Source organism: Caloenas nicobarica, chromosome 2 (genome assembly GCF_036013445.1).
Source record: "Caloenas nicobarica isolate bCalNic1 chromosome 2, bCalNic1.hap1, whole genome shotgun sequence".
Lineage (NCBI taxonomy): Eukaryota > Metazoa > Chordata > Aves > Columbiformes > Columbidae > Caloenas > Caloenas nicobarica.
The window spans coordinates 135,431,117-135,451,964 of NC_088246.1; the positions used below are offsets into that span (position 1 = coordinate 135,431,117).

At 43.3% G+C, this 20,848-nt stretch overlaps 1 protein-coding gene across 1 annotated transcript; it reads left to right on the forward strand.

Moving 5' to 3' along the window:
• The first annotated feature begins 1,345 nt into the window (after positions 1–1,345).
• On the forward strand, positions 1,346–19,302 carry CHMP4C (charged multivesicular body protein 4C). Its single transcript, XM_065628576.1, has 5 exons — positions 1,346–1,608; positions 8,649–8,826; positions 9,771–9,885; positions 12,610–12,718; positions 14,895–19,302. Exons 1-5 carry the CDS (start codon positions 1,416–1,418, stop codon positions 14,957–14,959), a joined length of 660 nt encoding a protein of 219 aa, XP_065484648.1. The 5' UTR covers positions 1,346–1,415; the 3' UTR covers positions 14,960–19,302.
• Positions 19,303–20,848: the final 1,546 nt, after the last annotated feature.

A 20,848-nucleotide genomic window follows, 5' to 3' on the forward strand; every position in this document is an offset into this window, starting at 1 on the left:
TCCCGGCTGGCCCGGAGCTGCCGCGGCCCCGGCGGGATCGGCTGCGCGGAGGGCTCAGGGAAACCTGCGCTGGCGAGCCCGGGGCGGTTTCAGCGGCGCTTCAGCGTTCCAGCGTGCCCAGAGCCGCGGTGCTGGTGCTGCTCATGCATCAGGCGCTGTTATGGGGCGGCAGGGGAATGTTTTTTGTGTCTTATTTTGGTCATCAGCTGGGTCAGCGCTCCGAGCAGGGCGTGTTTCAGGCGGCAGAGGTGGGGGCGACGCAGCTGCCCGAAATGCTCTTGTAACTTGTGGGCGCCGCGGAGGTTCCCCTGGCGATGCACCTGCAGTGCTGGAGAGAGTCCAGCGCAGCCGCGAAGATGATGAAGGGAGCGGAGCATCTCCCGTGTGCGGAAAGGCTGAGGGAGCTGGGGCTCTTTAGCTTGGAGAAGACTGAGGGGTGACCTCATTAATGTTTATAAATATATAAAGGGTGAGTGTCACGAGGATGGAGCCAGGCTCTTCTCGGTGACAACCAGTGACAGGACAAGTGGCAATGAGTACAAACTGGAACACAGGAGGTTCCACTTAAATATGAGAAGAAACCTCTTCTCAGTGAGGGTGACGGAGCACTGGAACAGGCTGCCCAGGGAGGTTGTGGAGTCTCCTTTTTTGGAGACATTCAAAACCCGCCTGGACGCCTCCTGTGTGACCTCATCTGGGTGTTCCTGCTCCGGGAGGGGGATTGGACTGGATGATCTTTCGAGGTCCCTTCCAACCCCTGACATTCTGTGATTCTGGTTCTGTGATTTTGCGATACACCTGTAACAGCCACACTTGTGAAGAATTCGGTGTTTATTTGCTCAGTCCAGACCCGCGCGCATTCCCACGCCCGAGCGCTAAAGCCCGTGACTGACGCCTGGGTTTGTGTCACCCCGACTCTCCACGACGCGATCACGAGCCGTTCCGCCCGTGTCACCTGCTTGTGGCGCACCGGGTGTTCTGCCCCGGCCAGCGCCGCGACAGCCCCCGGCGCTCCCAAAACACCTTTCCGCGGCGTGGGGCTGAAAGAAAATGGGGGGGGAAGCACAGACTAAGCAGCCGCCTCCGCCCGACCCCGCCTGGGCCGCGCTCCGCGGGGCTCTGCCCTCTCACCCGGGGACCCCGCGGGCCGCCGCGCGGAGCCCGCCCGCACCTCCCGCCGCTCCCCGGGGCGTGGCGGAGAGCACGCGTGGGCCCCGCAGAGCGCAGCGGCCCATCGGCCTCCGCGGAGCCGCCCCTGGGCGGGCAGCCCGGCCCGCCCCGCCGCCAGGTGCGGAGCCGCCGCCCGCGGGCGCAGGAAGTGCCGTCACGGCGTGTGCCGGGCTGGGAGGCTCCTGCGGGCCGGGTCGGGCCGCCCAGACCCTTCCGTCGGCGGGTGCGGAGTCGGGGCCGCCGCCATGAGCAAGATTTCCAAGTTCTTCAAGGGGGGCGGCTCGGCCGCCAAGGGCCGCGGGGGGCCCTCGCCGCAGGAGGCGCTGGCCCGGCTGCGGGAGACGGAGGAGATGCTGAGCAAGAAGCAGGCGTACCTGGAGACGAGGATCGAGCGGGAGCTGGCGGCAGCCCGGCAGTACGGCACCAGGAACAAGCGCGGTGAGTCCGCTCGGCCGGGGCCGGGCCGGGCGCCGCTGCCCTCCGCCCGCCGCAGGGGCACCCGGCGCGCCCTGCCGGGCCCTTGGCGGCTGCGAGGTGCTTGTGAGGCTTCAGGTCCCGCGGTTCGAGGGGCTCTGGGGACGGGGCTGTGTTCAGAAGAGGGGGACTCGGGGTCTCGCAGGGTCTGCTGGCCCCGCTGTTGTGCGGTGGGTTCCGTGTTTCTCCGAGCAAATGTCCCCACGGCGTGTGTGCGCTGGGACACGGCCTTTGGGATCTATTGAGTGCATTGAGGGTTCACTGTGTTGAGCTGGTAACAGGGTGCTGTATTCTTAACTGATTTAATGACTGCGGTTCGTTGTGCAATACTTTCGTTCGTGTTTTGCACCACAGTCGATGCAGGTTTCAGCTGGATAAGCAGTGCTGCAAAGTGCTGTTAAACGTGGGACGGGGTCACGGCTTGGGTATCGAGCACTGGTTGTGCACGTAGCAGAGGAGGGGAAGCATGTGAGGATCTTCTGTGTGTTCATGGATGAATTCATGTTATCCCCACTGTGAAGGCTGGAGGATATACTGTTGGCAACTGAGGAACAAAGTGATTCAGTGATTTTTCTCAAATCACATAGGAAGTATGGGATATCACTAAAAAATGAGTGATAGTTTAGAGCATTAGTGACTACTAATGGTGTGGACTGTTGTTAGCTGCAAAGGAGAGGGTATTAAGGGATAATAAGGTCTGAATCCTGCTTATATTGATGTTGTCATCTCTGGGAACCAAATGATGGTAGCCAATGTCTTGGGGATATACAGGCCTTTGAGAAACAAGTTAATTACCTTCTAAAGTCACGTGGAGTCCTGTTTGTCTACTCTGTGCTTTATTTTTCTTTAAGTACTTCAAAACAGAAGCAAACCATTTCAAATTAAAGATTTGTGATGTAACGAGAAAGTAGCTCTTTCATCTGCTTTTTCTGTTGCTGGATAATTCAAAAAGTTAATGCCATGTAACTTAGAACTTGTGAGGAGTTGTGTGTTAAAGGTGTTTTGTTTAGCCCTTTAACATATCCGTAATACTTTGTCATTTAATAATGACTAGCAAAAAGCATTTATGTAGAAAGGATTTAAAAGCATTGGTTGAGATGGGCTAGATTTGAAGGCACAAACAGTTGGAGGGAGTGAAGCCAGTTCAGCAGTGCCCCTGAGCCTGCTGCTCTGCAGCACGGGAGCTGCCGGGGCTCTCCTGGCCCCAAACTTTCCACTCCCCTGGCTTCAACTGGAGTGTCTGTCTTGTCCCCTTGCGCAGGTGCTGGCACCTGTGTGCTGGTGCAGTGAGCTAGTTCGGGAGGGTCATGCACCTGAAAACTAATTTGCTGTGGGACAAAGTGACCAGATACCTCCCAGGACTAGTTCACTGTACAATTGGCTGGGGGCTGATGCAAGGAAACAGGCCTGCTGCTGTGATTGCAGCAATTCCTGTTTAGATGCAGATGTGCTGCTGTGGAACTTAGTCCCAAGGCTGGACTTTGAGCTGGCATGGTTGCAGGAAGAAGGAATGCTGCCTGCCTGGCTCCTGCCTCTGTGCTGCTCCCTTCCTTTCCTCAGCAGAGATCCCTGAAGGGTGTGTTTCAGAAAGCTGGATACAGCTGTAAGATGTTGTGGGTTGGTTTTTTTGGTTTGGTTTGGTTTTTTTTTTTCTGGGTTATTTTTTTACCCAGCATAGGTTAAGTTCCACTTATCCAGCTGAGTCTGCAACTGCACAGGTGCTCAGGCACCTGTGAAGAAGAGGGCAGTGCACAGGCAGGAGTGATAACTTGCTGGGAAAAGGTTGATCTGCTTCTCCTTTAACTTGGCTGGTTGATGCTGGTTCCAGGTGTTTGCCAAACTGTGGCCTTGGGCTTCAGGTGTGCAGCACTTGACAGTTGAAGCGTTTCTGCCAGATATTTGTTTCCACTGCTATGCTCAGTATGCAGTTCCCTGAGTTTTATCTATGCCATTGTTTGTGGAGTCATGCTGCAAACAGGATTGCTGAGCTGATTATGGTTAAAAATAACTCCTTTTTATCTTGTCTTTTGCTCAGGAAGCTGCAGTTCAGGACAGTAAAGAGACAGGAGTAGGGCAAGAAGTACAGAGTGGGAATTTTTTCATGCCAAAAATGTCTTTAAAGCCAAAACGGGATATAGTCAGAGAAGAAAGAAGGGAAACTAACCTTGCTGTGCCAAAGTACTTGAATTTAGAAGGCTACTGAGTGAACTTAAATGAAGTGGTATTCTTGGAGATTTGATATGTCAGTTGCTTTACAGTTTAATTGCTGTCGATTTACATATAACAGTGTATTAGCTGGTATACTGTACTATAGTTCAGAGGATATCTGTGCTAACCAGCATCTTTTGTAGTGTTATGTAAACATACACACAAGTGGGAGAATACAAGTTTTAGTCTATGTTGCCCTGCTAAAATGAATGTTTCAAATAGACCTTGTAGGTAACTTTTAATGTTTTTTCTTAACTGCATCTGTGGAGAAGCCTGTGGAAACTGAAACAAGAGTATCTGAGACTGGAGCGAGATGTATCTAGGTATAGAAAATGCACTAAATTAGCATGATCTCATTTGATTTTTGGGCACATGTGTCTGAGTTACAGTGACATCAGAGAGCAGATTCAAGCACCGGCAATTTTTCATGAGTTCAGATGAGTCTTGGATGGGTTCATGTGACATCAATAGGCATAGCTTGATTTAAAAGTCGTAACATGTTAGCTATGCAAATAGGTGTGAAACATCACTTAAATATTTTTGGCTTCTCCTTTATGAAGTGAGTATCTCTGCAGTTCCTGTACCTAATCCGAAATTAGCTACACTTTTGGCATGATACATTTCCATCATTCCCCATTAATATCTTACTGTAGCTAGACCACTTGAGGCTTTTCGAAACAATGATGTGTGTTGGAATTTCTCCTGCAGAGGTTATGTCTTGATAAGCAATACTTCTTTTCACAGTTACCACTGTCTTTTAATCTCTTCCCCATTCCAGATAGAAAGTAATGTTTTTTGGGGGGATCTCCTGCTGTACTTTTTGGGGTATCTCAGTTTCAGCCGGTGGACAGCTGCCAATGCCCTCTGCAAATTGGCCTTTTATCTTCAATATCTTGAAGGTCATACAGGAAAATTTAAAGGACAGAAAGTGATACTGAGCATTTGAGAACTCTGTTTAAAAGGAAATGTGTTTTCTGAAGTGCACCTGCACCTGTGAAAATAACACACATGTGAATGAGTGTTGTTTCAGCCTGGAATCTTTCACTGGTCCTAAAAAAATGTCTAAATGGAAAGAATTAAATTAAAATAAGGGATCCAGAATAGGATTAAATCTTAACCATGAAGAGCCATATAGTACTACTGAGGACAAAACCTACATAGAAAGACAAAATAACAGGTAGGCTTTTAAAAGTGGATGCTGCTTGTTGTGTGGTGCATTTGGGCAGGGCTTATGTGGCCATGTAGCATTCCTTTTCAGTGAGTGAGTTGTCACCAGAAGGCTGCTGAAACCAAACAATGCTCGTCACGCCTGTGGCAGGGCGTGTGACAGGTTGGGACTGACGGTTTCTGGCGGGGAGATATGAGGAAGCCTTTAATGTCTCTTTGTTCTGTGAGTTGCAGTTATTGTTCTCTGGTCTTCGTGCACATTTCAAGTGTCTTGCTATGAACTGCAATGGTTACGACGAGTCCAATGCATTATTGTTCTTGAATTAGTGCTTCAGTTATAACTGTATGTGGCTTCCCTCACAAGGTTTTAAGGACTATGAATGCTGATGATGAGCTTACTTAGGGAGGTTATGATTTTTATGGCCTCAGCAGCATTTCTTTTGGTTGTCTCTTGTATAAGGGAGGTCAGAAGTTGTAATCCATCAGTTATTTGCAGGGCTGGAATGGAGGTTTGTGAACTGTATCCAAGAATGAGATCCAGTGTTTTGACATCTTCTGAAAAAACGCTCTTTTCCTTCTTCACCAGTTTCCCCCTGTGGATTTTAAGGATTACTAGACAGTGCTTTTATTTCTACTTCAGAAGATGAGATCATCGGTAATTCTTGTACTGATGGGTGTTGGTGGTGGACTTGACAGATAAAGATGTTATCTCTGTACTGCCTCTTTTCGTTCTGATCTGTCATGAAACCATGTGGAGGGTGCCACAACTCTCTATGTTACTACTATTGTTCTTTCCTTTAGAAACCTGGATATTCGTGTGGCCAGGATTACTGTTGCCCAGCTGGCCATTTCTGCTTCCTTAGTGAAGTATGGACGTAGTACTGATATTGGAAGTGTCCTTCTGTATGTTAATAACAGTAGTTATTTAATATGCATACTGATACAATAGCCTACTGTTGTTCTGGTCACTTGTCTTGAAAATAAAATAAAACTTCATATTAAAAGCAGTGTTTCCTGATCTTTGAGCCGTATTCTGCTTGTGCTGTACTTCTGAGACCAGGAAGCAATGTGCCAAAGCCCGGCCAATTGCTCACCTCTTCATTACCAAATGCAGGAGTTGAATGGGCTTCTTTGGAGCATGACGGCAACAGGGTATGAGGTGGCTTCTTTTTTTTCTTGGAGAAGACCTCTTCCTCTTCCTGGTTGAATTGGTATTAATTACATTTACCTGCTTAGAGTCGTCTTCCCTGAGCTGTCTTCCTTCTTTGAAATCTTTGGAATGGGCAACACTCCTTTTCAGTGCCATTCTTAGACCTTCAGTGAAGTAAGTTTATGTTCTCTGCTCAATTTCTTTATGTTTTGATAGAATTTACATTCTTCTTCACCTTGGTTATTATAATGCAATAGCACTTCTGTGAGGCATTTCAGTGTTCTTGTAAGGGTTGCACACGAATTTTAAAATGCTTGTATGCACAGTAGAAAAGCACTTAAAATGAACGATAATCTGTAAAACACAGAAAAACAGGGTTCAAATAACAAGGAAATTCTCATACGTTAGCTATAGGAGCTACTATTACAAAACGGGCAGTGAAGGGCATTCATTTAATATAAATGAGAAAAATCATGCCTTGGTTGATAAGGAAGGGTTGTGAATTGATTTTCTATGAAGTCATTTGTTCTATAAGGCACTGGTAAAGCTAAAGAGAATTAATAAAAATGATATGTTGCACTATGATAATTAGGACAAGCTGTTTATGAAAAGGTGAAGTCACAGAGTTTAGCTGCTTCTACGGTTTCTTAATTTAGGTGTGGTTTAATTAAATCTTAATGCAGGAACCTTTAGGATTTTGAAAACAACTGCTTTGTGTGTAACTGAGGAAATCCATTTTCTCTCTGAGCAGCCAATAATAACATCACCATTACAGAGTCCCATTTCTGAAAAATGCTGACTGCAAGTTATTTCTCTGTGGTAGCTGCTGATTCCAGCTGAAGCCTTTTTGCATCGACCAGTTAGTGCTCCTCAGTCCGTGGGGCTTCAGAGTCTTCTCTGGCACAGCCGGTGTCATGCGCAGTCTCAGACCATGACATTTACCTGCAATCTCTGGCTTCCAAACCTGAGAATCCAGCATCAAATTTTGATCCAACTGAAGCAGAGAGTGGCTGGTGTTCTAATAATAAGCATAAATAACTAGGGAAATAATAAGTAGGTAAAAAGATTATTTGTCATTACATCAAACGGATGTATTTTGGAATTGCCCATGAGAATTTCACAATTTTCACATTTGCATGACATCATCTGGGGTTCATGCTTCTATTTTCAGAATACGCATGGTTTTCGGACCATCCCTCAGAACCTGGGAAGATCTTGATGAGCAACTTTGACCATGTTGATTTAAGCATTTGTCAACAAAGCACTAAATTTTTTAGTGTGGTGTTACACACCATAAATCTGTGCCCCCTCCTTGGAGGGATCCTAACTTTATTTGAAAAGTTGTGTACCCCAGTGTCAAAATTCAGTGTTATTGCACACGGGCGATTATTTGAATAGGACGGCAACAGCAATTGCTGGTATCAGATGGTTGAGGTTTGGAGGCTGCAGAGTTGCTGTTGCCTCCTGGCTCTGAACCTGATACAAAAATTGAATGTAAGAGACAAGGGAAAGGACACGATTATTGATACCATTGAAAAAGCAGTGGGTTAACACAGACTCTCTTGTGGTTTGGTTTGGGTTTTTTTTGGTTGTGGGTGGGTGTGGTTTTGGTTTTTTTTTTTCTCTCCTGGCACACATGTAGTTTGGAAAGGATAGTGGTCAGGAAACACTTGTGGCAAGATTGTGTGTTCTCCACACCCAGAGGCCAAGAGAAGGCCCTTTTCTCCTCCTGCTTGTCACGTGCATTTATTGTGGTAATGATTTACTCTGGGCAAAGTATGCTGCTTATAACTTAGCAAATATAAAAGGCCAATCTCAACAGTTTACAACGATAATGGGGAATAGCTGGATTTGACTGTGGCACCATCCGCAAAATTCTGTATGTTTTCAAGTCGTAAGCTTTAAAGATCATGTTCCTTAATGACTGTAGGAAATAGATGCAGCTGAAAGCCAGAGAAATGTGAGTCCTTTTCTGATCTGACCCGTTTGGGCTTTTTGTTGTACTTGAGAGTTTCTGCTGCTGAGATGATGTTTAGAAAGCAACATTGGTGGAGATGTGGTTATCATGACAGATCTTCCTACTCTCTCTTCTGTAGTTTTCACTTACGTGTTGCAACCTCTGCTTCCCCCTGTTTCCTCCTTTCTGATTTCTCTCTGATGTTTTTCTTTTTCCTCCCTGTCTTCCCTGCTTTGCCTGTGTGCACAGGACGGAGTTCAAGATCTCCCGCAGTGGAGGAAGAAGCTGCTCTTCGCTGTGGTGCTAAATGGAGTTAATCTAAAAGAGGCTTCACAGCGTGTTCGCGCAGCAGCATGTTGGTGATAAACAGGCTGCTGATCTCGTGTGGTCAAAGTTTGTCTCCCTACTAGTAAGGTAGGAGAGTGAGAATTATAAATTCTGCAGGTCGGCTCGGTGCTGGACTACTTGTCCTTGAGTTTTGCTATATAAATACACAGTGCACTTTGCCTCTTTGCTTTCCAGCTGCCTTACAAGCACTGAAGAGAAAAAAGAGATATGAGAAACAGTTGAGTCAAATTGATGGGACGCTTTCGACCATTGAGTTCCAGAGAGAGGCACTGGAAAATTCCCACACCAACACAGAAGTGCTCAAGAATATGGGTTATGCTGCACAAGCTATGAAAAAAGTGCATGAAAATATGTAAGTGCTTTCTAATAGCTTTTAAGTTGGGCTTACTAACCATTTTAAAACCACTGCAGTCTATTGTATCAAGTCAGTCCGTTTTGACTTTGTTTTGGGTCCAGGCATTTAATGTCAGGAATGCTATTGGTGCTTTAATGTTATATTTGGCAGAAAAAATATCTTTTCTTAACAGCAAGTCTAGAAGGAAGTCCAGCTAGCTAGAGAGATCTGTGTGGTACCTGTTTTTTTAAGTTTGCTTTGGCAGAGGAGACTGGCCTCTGCCCTTGCTTTTTCCAGAAGAAAACTTAGTTGAACAAACTAAGTGGACGCTTTTCCTCAAAGTCCATAAGCTGGACTGTGTGATTCAAAGTACTAATTAGACCTGACTGAAAAAGAGGGTAATTTTTTTTGTGTGTGTAGTATTTTTATATGTCTTATATTGTTTCGTGGGGCGTTTGCCTGCCTGAATAAACAGAGTTAAATCAGAAAGGTTGTTCTGGGAGAAGTAAACAGGAACAGAAGCAATAATGAAGTTAACAATAAGGGGAAGCTTTTGAATGGGGTATAGTCCTGTTAAGTTCCCCCAAGTTCTGGTGAAAGCTTGATATCAAAAAAGATCCGTCTATAAAGATGCTGACCTTGGGAAGGAGGTGGGATCTGCCCAGGGAATGAGACTGTTGGGTGGCAGAGGTATGAGAAGCACAGAGAGGGAGAGAGACACAGACTGCTGCACTTTGACTTCTGTTATAATCCCAAAGTGGAAGAAATTAGGCTGGCTAAAACACACTGAAACTTGCCAGGAAACATTAAGGTGTAGGTGAGGCAAATTATTCCCTCTCAGTTTTTCTGTTTATACAGCCATGGACATTAAAAAGAAAATAGGGTCAGTTCAAGATTCTGAGTCTCTGCTGCAGGATTCGAATGATGTATCTTTAAAGAATGTTTCCATGTTATTTTGCTAGGGACTTGAACAAAATTGATGACTTGATGCAAGAGATCACGGAACAGCAAGATGTAGCCCAGGAAATTTCAGACGCTATCTCGAACCGAGCTGCCTTTGGTGATGAGTTTGATGAGGTCAGTACTTAAGTAAAGCCTGCGAGTTTTAGCTGTTAAATGACTCTGTAGTTATTGTATTGTGTGGTGGCTTGTTCCAGTGGTTTCTCAAAAGGTGTGCATGTGAAATTCCTTAGTTTTAGCTTACCCTATCTAGGACATTTTTATATATTTTTGTGTATATATATACACATGTATATAAAAATAATATATAAATTATATAAAAATTAAAAATCTAGATATGTAAAATATATTTTAAAAATTATTTATATATAAATTTTAAAAGGCAATTTTAAGTGCGCTCCTGTAGTTGTTGTTCCTCAATTGTACTGTGGAAGGAGGTCACTAAACTGTGTAATTTGTACTACACCAAATGGAGACTAAAACATATAATTTTCGTGCTCCAAATAGACATCCATTTGACAAATCGCATGTTCCTATGCCATGAAAAGGCTGCTGTTGACAATTCTGAATATTTGGACCATTTTTTTAAGGTCTTTTTTAGTGCTTGGAGGTGCAGCTCCTTTTCCTGTTTTCTAGATTTTGTACAGAAGTAGATCCCTTAGGTAGAAGTAGTTCCTGTTGGAGGCAATCAGATTTCTTCCTTGAGTTATTTTCTTCTGAAACACCCACAAGGCACTTAGAACCTTCTGAAAATTTGTTGCAGTAGCTTTCATCCAGTGTTCCTGGACTTGACTTTGTATATCTATGCAGGAAATTACTTTTTTCTGACCCAACCATGGCTGAGGACTTAAGGGTCGGATATTCTCAAAATTCATGCAATCTGTGGAATGCAGAGCTGGCGATCACGCTCAATATCACATCCAGTTTGGGTTTGATTTTTAACTGCGTTTTAAAACGACCAAGCACTAGGAATCATTTGAAGAACGTTCTAAAGAATCAAACAATTCACTTTCTGCCCAACTAATTCATTCCCGCTCGCCCAAATGGACAACAAAGAAATATAGATACGCTATATCATATTTGCTTGACTGGGGAGGAGTGGAGGTTTCATTGAACAGTTACGATTTGTTGAAAGTGATGATTCTTTGTATTTTGTTCCTATTATCTGCTTTTCTATTTCTCCACTTTGTAAACAGACTTTTCAAGAACCTTTTAATCAATACTGGTATTAAGGAATGGGATTTGGCGTGTATAAACTGGGCTTCAAACAACTGAAAAACATACTGCCATCCCAAATAGCTATATGGTGTCACTTTTCATCAGTGTTTAACATTTAGGAGTCTAGACTGAGTAAGCATGTTGTAGATTGACCTGGAAGTTCCTAAGGGATACTAGTCTGCATTGATGGGCATGCTTTTTGTTCTGGGAAAACAAGGCACTGTCACATGGGGCATCGTTCTACCAGCACCTGCGTTTGCACAGGAGCCCAATAGTTACAGTATTTTCACAGTAACTGGGAAACCTGGTTTGCAGGCCACGGCAGCTTTAGAGCATGAGAGTGAACAACTTAATTTCTAGGATGTGAGGCGACTTGTGTTGGAGGATGATATTTATTTTTGTAAAGGACATTTTGACCACACTTTCAGATTTCCTCTTCTTACGTGTGCTGCGAGTGTAAGGAGGTGATGGAAGTGTGTCATTTCTACTGCTCCAGGTAGACGCAAAAATATCAGGGTTCTTTCTCCCTAGGTTGACAAGGTGTATGTCATGAAGAATGCAAAAAAAAAAAAAAAGAGCTCTGTCGTACCTGAGTAGGATGCTCACTGGGGAGTGATCCTTGCCAGGAGGCCTGTTTCTATTAATCAAATGCAAAATACTCACATTGCAGTGGGCAAAGCTGGAACCTGAGAGTTCACACGACCTCTTTCCTCTGCTCTCGTTTTGGCCTAGGTTCCAGAAGAGAAAAGGGGATTTGTTGTTGCTATTGTAATATTCCACAGCATAGTTCCTGAGTTGTGGGAAACATAAGCTAAATCCATGTTTAAGATTCGGATTAGAAGAATTTAAAACTTGTGTCTCCCACTTTGAGAGCAAATGTTCTAGCCATTACACTGTTATGTTACCATTTTATCAACGTGGCAAAGGTACATTTCTCTACAAGTATGTGATATTTAGCTTCCTTTCTTTGGGAAACTCCAGCCAAGGAATAAGTCTTTGGCTTTTTAGAAAAATTGTATAGCTTTTTTTATTTTTAATATTATACAAGGGGATTAGGTCATCTGTCCAAAAGCCCAGGAGTGTCCCATGCTTCTGGACTAAATAACAGGACCCATGAGGACACCTCTGATTCCAGTGCTGCTTTGAAATCATATATAATCCTAAACTTGTGTGATATGGATGAAGCATAATGATTAATGCCAGTCTACCTTATAATCAGTGGAAGCTGTTGACTTTATTCAAAATGGCAGAAATCACACATTAAAATTAGAATCCATTTAAGAGTGCAGGCTCTAGATTTGGAACAAACCTGAGGAAGATAGAGGGATCTTCTATTCTTTTGCTCTGTCTTTTCGATGAGTACTATGCTGCCATCAGTTTTCTAATTTTATTCCTTGACCTGCTTTCTAACTTCTGTTATCCTTTTTCCAGCTTTCAATTAAGGTTTATTGTTATGTCCTGCACTTAGTAAAAATTAGACTCATGATATGCTGGTTTTTTATATTTGTTTTCAACAGTAAACTGTTTTTTCTGTAGTGCTTTGCTTCATGGTGATTGAATGTGCCCTTGCCTGAGATCGCTGTCAGGACAATGAATTTGTAAATTTGTTCTCCTCGAATTTAGGATGAGTTGATGGCAGAATTAGAAGAATTGGAGCAAGAAGAATTGAACAAGGGAATGCGAGATGTCAGGTTGCCAAGTGTTCCGTCCACATCACTGCCTTCTCGCCCTGGTAAGCTGCTTCCTTGCCATTTTACATTTCTCATGATTAAGCCATGCTGTGAGTAGGAGGAGTGGAAGAGCGAGTTCCAGATAAATATTTAACTCTGTTTTAACTTTTAAAGTACTATGGTTTACTTTTTATATTTTTGTATCTGTTTATCAGAAAAAGCAGAGTGGAATTCTGATTTTCTGTGTGAAAGCATTTAGGACCAAATTCTCTGTAGATTTGGGGAGACAAACTCTGGGACCTTTGCCTTGCACATTTACTGATGCATCTCCTACTGAAATGTAATGAGATCACTGAGGACTGAGAAGACTTTTTTTCTTTTTGGCAATTAAATCCTTACTCTTTTCTAATAAGAGTCTGGCCTAGATTCAAAATCTTTGCATCCCAAAGATCCAGCTTTGTAGGGTAGTGGTTTGATATTTGCCACTGGTATTTTAATTAGAAATGAAGAAATGTTGTCATTCCTTTCCTTTCTTTCTACAGAACAAACTTATTCTTGGCGTTAAGCAGTAGTCTTATTTTTCTGTAGTTCTGCTCAGTTCATTTTTGATTAAGCTGAAGGCAGTTACATCATTTTTCAATGTGTCCCTGTTGTCCTTTGTCAGCTGAAAGACTTGCTGTGTACTAGTGCTAGTAGAACAGTATAAATATTTAGTGGCAAGGAGAATGCACATGTGGCACAGGTTGTTTATGGTGCGTTCTGCTGCAGAACAGGTTACCTAGACAAGCTCAGCTCAAAGACTCTTAGGTGTGTTTTGGCAGACAGCACTTAAGTCCCTGAGAAGCAGTTTAAAATATCCAAACTGGTATTGTGGCCTCATCTACTTAAGTAAATTGCAGAACAGCTAGTAGAAAAATGGACTTAGGAAGACCCAGGGCAAATTGCAGTCTGGGCATTTATGGCTTGTTCATACATCCTTCTCCAGATCCAGCTGTGCCAGCTGACATTTTTATGAAACACAGGCCATCTCCATGTGCTTCTCACCATCTTAATTTGCTACTTCATCTGTCTGTGTGGCTGCTTCAGGCAAAATTAGCTGGTTACAATTATATAGTTTAAGGCCATGCAAAAACAGCTTATCTTTTCTGAAACTGGGTGCTTACTGCTTCACAGCAACCGCAAAATAAGAACAGTTAATGGTTCTATAATGCTTCTAATTGGCGATACACATTACCTTCCTGATTTTAGAGAAGAGGAAGCTGAGATGGAGCAGGGACAGTGACCTTCCCAGTTGCACAAGCAGCCACTGGCACTCGCCTCCAGAGCAGGGACTGGACCCCTGCTCTCCCATGTTGTTCTCCCAGCTTTAGTCCCCGAAGGTGGCAGTTGCAGCCCCTCTCAAGACAGTGGCTCCCAGCCGTACGGCTGCCCCAGGCGGGAGCCAGCCGGCTGCTGTTGAACGTACACGCAGGGTTATTGTACCCAGGAACAGTGTCCGCTGGTGTCTGGAGGATGCAAACCCTGACACGCACAACCTGCAGATGGAGACAGCCTGAGGTTGAACTGGGGCTGTAGGGCGTATAGTTTGTAGGTCAGTGAATGAAGAGTGTTTGAGTGGGGTTTTAGGTCAGGGAATGCAAAAGATGTGTGATAGGAGGTTTGGGTAAAATATGTGTGGGACGTGGTACAGAGCTGGGAATTGGTGTTGCAGGGACCGCAGCAGTTAACCGATGTCACCTTAGCAAAGATAAATTCAGGAATTTCTTTCTCCCTTTTAGTAAGGGACACCTCTCATTAAATGGGGTGAGCTCATTTGAAGGCTGGACCCGCACATGCAGAACCCTTCAGTGCGATTTGGAAGGGGAGCAGGACACACAGCCGGCCAGGGCAGGTCACTTGTGCCCGTTCAGGTGGTGGTGAGAGAACTTGCGGCATTCTGGTGCGCACTTTCTCTCTGTGACAGCTTTTAGAGGTTAAATGTATTTTCTGTGGGAGTCTTTCGGTAGGAGTTGCATCAGATCTACATTGTTAACCTCAGGGTTATATGTGAGATAATGGTGTGGCAAAACAGTCACGTCTCTCACCAGCTTCATTACTATATTTTAGCTCGCTACTCCGTAAATTGATCTGAGATCTTCACACTGAAAAGAACCGTGCAGGTCCTAATGCTAACAAACAAATGGTACTGACTGTTACATTTTTAGATGATGGTTATTGTTAATCTCTCTTTCTGTGCAGCATCGTCCAGGAAGAGAGCGGAGGATGAAGATGAAATGAAGAAGCTGGCTGCCTGGGCTTCATAAGAGCACTGTCTTTTTGTAACACTGAACATCATAGTGCGGATGTAAAGAGCTGTACCACTGTTTTATAACCAAAACAATTTAGTGTGGTTGCATTTCATGCAGACTGATTTTTTTTTTTTTTTTTTTAAATGGCCAATCTTCCTAAAAATAGTATTACTGCGATATTACAAAACTAGTTTAAAAACCAAAACAAAGAAATGCAATTGTTGCCAAAACCTCCAAGCATCAAAGATTTCCAGCCTTGGCCAGAGATTTGTTTTGTTGTTAGTATCAGTTTTTATTAGGTAATGTCTTACTATATCTTGCTGGTTTGTTAAAGCTGTGTGCCTCACTTATGCACACAACTGGATTCATTATCGGAATGAAGAAGTTTAATATGTCATCAGGGCCCTACCCTAGGGGGTTATTTGGTTCAGACTATTTGAACATCAGCAAAACAGCATTATAAATGTCCTGCCTCGCAAGTTCCTTTGAGCCCAAGAGCTAACAGCCATTCACTTGGGCTTGGAGATTTAAACAGTCTGCCTGGAGCAACTTACGGTGTCCTAAATATTAAGAGGAGACTCTTCTGCAGATTATTTGAAGTGGGATAGGTTGCTTGTTTTGTTTTAACTTTGGCGAGAATATCCCATGCACTTCTGTAGGTCAACTTGAATTGTATTTTGAACTATTTCCAACTCGGTTAAAGAACAGTTTTATAGTGACTGGAGAAAAGAAAATATCCAAGTTCTTATAGATTCCTGCCAAACAAAACTGATTGCTGCTAACCCTGTCAAAAAAACAGAAGACATTTCACTTTCCTGTGTTTTCTTCCATTGTGTCTTTCTAGGGTGAGTCTTTACTTTGTATGATAATATCCATTCTCAAAGGAATTAGTAATACATTTTTTGATTATACAATTTCCAAATAATTTTAATTTCTGAGTATTTGGTTATTTTCTCTTACTCAGTTTCTGAACGGAAATAATACCAGCGTGTTGTATTTAAATGCCTTTTTAACACTGGTTAAAAGCTGAATCTGAATTACTTGTAAAGCTGATGTGTTATTGTCCAGCTTACAGCTTTTTAGCCTGACGAAGAAATGCCACTCTGAGTGCTAAATTACTACATGTATAGAGAAATCACTGTACAAATAGAACACAAAACTTAAATAGGCTGCTTTGTGCTAACAAATTTTACTAAATAAGGTTTAAGCTGTATGCTGGTAGCCTGCTGTCAGTCACATGGAAATAGTAAACCACTGTGGAGCTCCTAGGGATGCGGGAAGCAGAGTCACATTGATCTACATTTCTTGTTTTCAAGTTAGTTTAAATTTACTGATGATTGAACCACTTTGGGAACAGGGGGAGACTTGTTTTCTGTAGATCTACAGCAACAGAAGACTGACTCCTTCTCCTGCAGGTTTTAGCCTGTGATGTGCTGGGTATTGAGCTTCGATAGGCTACAAAAGGCTTCAGCTTGTTGGGTTTAGGTTAAGCATAAGCTAATGTGTGTTTGTGGACATGATGTACTGGCGTGCTGACAAGCTTTCAAGTTGAGTTCCATTGATGAAACCCAAAATTTACAAACCCTGTGAAGAGATTCAGTTTTTCAAGACTTTTTAATTCTCTGTAGTGGAATTGCTTTTGGTTTGTGTCCATGTGAAAGGAGAATCAAGCCATGACACTTTACTTTGGATAAATTTCTAATTGGAAAGAATTAAATGTGTTAATTCTGTCCCAAAGTTTGGAGGTACCAAGCAAATTGTCCCTTTCTGTTGAGAGTAGAGAAAACCTGAAACTATTCAATTTTTGTTTAAAAAAATTATGATTCTGTCCTAAATTTAAAAATACATTTTGAACTCTCAGTAGGAAACGAAACACTAAAAAATGTTACTTGGTTCTAATGCTTGCTGAAATTTGGGATGAGATGTCAGCTGAAATCAGGCTTATTTAATAAAATAACAAATATCCTGAGTTACTTAGAATCCATTTGCTAATCCTTTGGCTGGATTCCTGTTTTCAATATATGCAGTCTATACAAGTCTCTGAATTGGGTACAGGAAGTGTTAGTGTACATGGATTCCATCACTGTGCAAGGCTGGCCACGTGCTTGTGGACACATTTGGTATTTCTAAATGTGAGGCTGTGCCAATATAGTCCCGTGCTTAGCCTGGAAAAGCTGTTCTTGGTCAAATTAGTGGTTTTCCAATACTTGGCACTTCCCCATGACAGTAGCACCTAATGTATTTAAAGTGCTCTACAACCTAACCAAAATAGGTCTTTAAGCTTCCAGTTTGAAACTAAAGTGAATTTTAGTCTGTTTTGGAAAATCTGGACCTGCTGGTTTTGCGGAAGAGCTTCCCGTGTGAACACCCTGCGGGGAGAAGGAATCCTAGGGAAGCTCTTCTCCTTTGCAAGCTGGTGTCTGGCTGTTCATCTCCAACAATGTTTTGGCCAAATTTTGATCCTGGGAAACTTCAGATGTCTTCAGCTTATTAATTTCAGACCAGGCACTTAGGGAACAAAATTTGCGAAGGGTGAAGAAAAGAAACTCTGGTTATTTGGGTGAGCTTCTCTAAAAGCTTGTGTGTAGTGACTGGTGATTCTGGAGGACAGTCACATTTCAGTTCACAGGCTGGGACATGGGTGGTCGGGGAGGTTGTACTGAGAGATACTGTAGTCATGTTTGCGAACCAAAATGCAGTGTGGACCTCCAGAGCTGGAGTACTTGTTGCCATATTTGTTTGGGAGAGCGGAATCGCAACCCTGGACTTCAGTAAGGCCAACTTTGGCCTTTTCAAGTGATTGCTAGGGCAAGTCCTGTGAAACAGGGTACTTGAAGGTAGAGTCCAAGATAGTTGGTTAGCATTCAGGAGCTGCTGCTTCCAAGCTCAAGATCAGAGCATCCCGACACGTAGGAAGTCAAGGAAGGGAGCCAGGAGACCTGTGTGGTTAAACAGGGAACTGCTCAGCAAACTCAAGTGGAAGAGGAGAGTTTACAGATCATGGAAGGAGGGGCTGGCCACTTGGGAAGAATATAAGGCTGTTGTTAAAGGATGTAGGGAGGCAACTAGGAAAGCTAAGGCCTCCTTAGAGTTAAACCTGGCGAGGGGGGTCAAGGACAACAGGAAGAGCTTCTTCAAATACATTGCCTCTAGTGTTAGTTTTATCTGCAATGTAGGCCCACTGATGAATGAGGTCAGTGCCCCGGTGACATAAGATATCAGAAAAGGCAGAGTTACTGAATGCCTTCTTTGTCTCTGTCTGCTCTGCCGGAGGCTGTCCTGAGGAGCCCCGTACCCCTGAGGCCCCAGAGGAAGGCAGGGCAATGGGGGAGTTTGCCTCAGTTGATGAGGGCTGGATTAGGGAGCAATTAAGCAATCTGGACATCCATAAATCCATGGGTCCAGATGGGATGCACCCGCGGGTGCTGAGGGAGCTGGCTGAAGTCATTGCTGGACCACTCTCCATCATCTTTGCCAAGTCTTGAGAAACGGGAGAGGTACCTGAGGACTGGAGGAAAGCAAATGTCACTCCAGTCTTCAAAAAGGGCAAGAAGGAGGACCTGGGTAACTATAGACCGGTCAGCCTCACCTCCATCTCTGGAAAGATGATGGAACACCTTATCCTTGGTGCCATCTCAAGGCATATCAATGATAAGAGGGTCATTAGGGGCAGTCAACATGGCTTCACCAAGGGGAAGTCGTGCTTGACCAACCTCATAGCCTTTTATGGAGATGCAACCAGGTGGATAGATGATGGCAGAGCAGTGGATGTGGTCTACCTTGACTTCAGCAAAGCATTTGACACCGTCTCCCACAGCATCCTCACGGCTAAACTGAGGAAGTGTGGTCTGGACAATCAGGTAGCGAGGTAGACCACGAACTGGCTGAAGGAAAGAAGCCAGAGAGTCGTGGTCAATGGTGCAGAGTCTAGTTGGTCCCTTCCAATCCCTGACATTCTGTGATTCTGTGAGACAGTAGATGACTGGTATTCTGCAAAAGCATTCTACGGATTTAATTCAGATGAGGAGGTGGCTTTTTCCCTTGTAAATTCATGTGATGCTGAGACAAATGGATCTTCGTTTTTGAGCATATGTCTCTTCATGCCAAAGTGGTATTTGTTTGATGTGTAAGCAGACAAGAGTGAATAGTGTCAATGCGTGATTGTACTCGTACTCTATTAACTGGAATGTGTTTTACAAGAGGACTGTGGCAGCAGATGGTGCACTACAGCTGACTTCCTTTCTTGTTTCTTATTTATTTTGAGAATGTTTTCTTCTCTTAGCAGGCTTGCGCATTTTTAATCTGGATAGCTTTAAAAGGGGAAAAATATTAATAAAAAGTAAAACTAATTGATATATGTATGCTGTAAATAAGTATTTTGGTGTCATATGTGTTATATGATTGTATTAAATTTATTTTCCTATCAGGCAAAACTGTAAGTACTTTCCTTACACTGTCATTAAGATACAGTACTCTTTAGAGGATGCGAGGATATTTTTAAACATGTTTTGATATATTTTTTGATCTTTCAGCATCTGGTTAGAATTGAAGAAATCTTCAAAGGTGATTTGGTTTAAAAAAACCTCATACTACCACCACCAAAACCCCAGTGTATGGTATGGTGTTTGGGCTGCATTCCTTGACACTTAACAGTTGTGTTGCAGGAGATTCTGTTGTTTTAATGTGTCTGAAGTATCTGCCTCCTCTGTCCTGAGGTATTTTCATTGTTTCAGAAATGCATTTAACTTTCCAGGCCTTAGTTGAAAGGAAGAATGGTGAGGTCTTTTAAACATGAAAAAGAAAAATTACTAGAGGCAAGGATGAATTAAAACAAAATAATGCATTTTTTCATGCATCTCATGAGAATCTCCTTGTGTGTGTGTGTATATAGTATCTCACATTTTATGTACGCGCACACACACGTATATTTACACATATGGATAAAGTGTTGGAGCAGAGATTTAACACCATCATTCGCTCTCTGGTGTGGAAATGGCAAATATGTCAAGTCTAATCTTAAATAGCAGTTGTATTTTCTCATGTGTCCCCATTGCAGAGGCTGTTGCAAATGCCACCATTGTAGCACTGTTCACTCAGATGTATATTGTAGGGAAAATCTTTGCAGTTCATGTGACTTTGATCATGATTTACATGGTTTATTGTTTAGTTATCAAAATGTAATTAACTGGCCGTTGCTGAACTATATACTTGGGATCAATATCTGCAGTACAACAGATAACGATAGACAATATAGTTATGAAATATTAATTATTGCCTGGAAACTTCTAAACATCATGTTTTGCTGGTATGTTTGCTTAGCAGTTTGTTTTGGTGTGGTGGCGTGTGTGTGGTTTTGGTTGTGTGTTGTGTGGGCGTTTTGTTTGTTTGTTTGTTTGTTTCCCGAACTAAGTGTCTCCTGGTAGTGCCTCAGTTGCTCTTTAACACAGTTGATCATTGTCTTGCTCTTGACCAAGATGAACTTTGAGCAAACGCCCTCGGGACAGTTTGTGCATCCCACTCCCCAACCCCTTGCACCCCTGTGCTGTCTCACCAGCGGCGTTACCCGGTTTTTAAGGCAGCCGGGCTGTGGAGGAACCAACTCAGCTGGATTTCTCAAAAAAGTAAGCATCGGATTCTCTTAGACTGGGATGGCAATGTGTGTCTAAATTAAGGATCTGTGGTCTGTAAGTGAGCTAAATGTCATAAAATAGGTGGGGATCTACTTGGTCTGAGCCAGTGGTCTTATCCCATGTGGGTACCGAGTCTCGATACCTCTCCTTGGTACAACATCAGCTTCCAAAGACATACGGCCTCTGTGGGCAAGTGGTGTTTTGTGGATTCAAACAATTTATGTGAATCCCCCTCCACCCTGGGTTTAGCACTCTTTCCACAGAAAAGAAAATG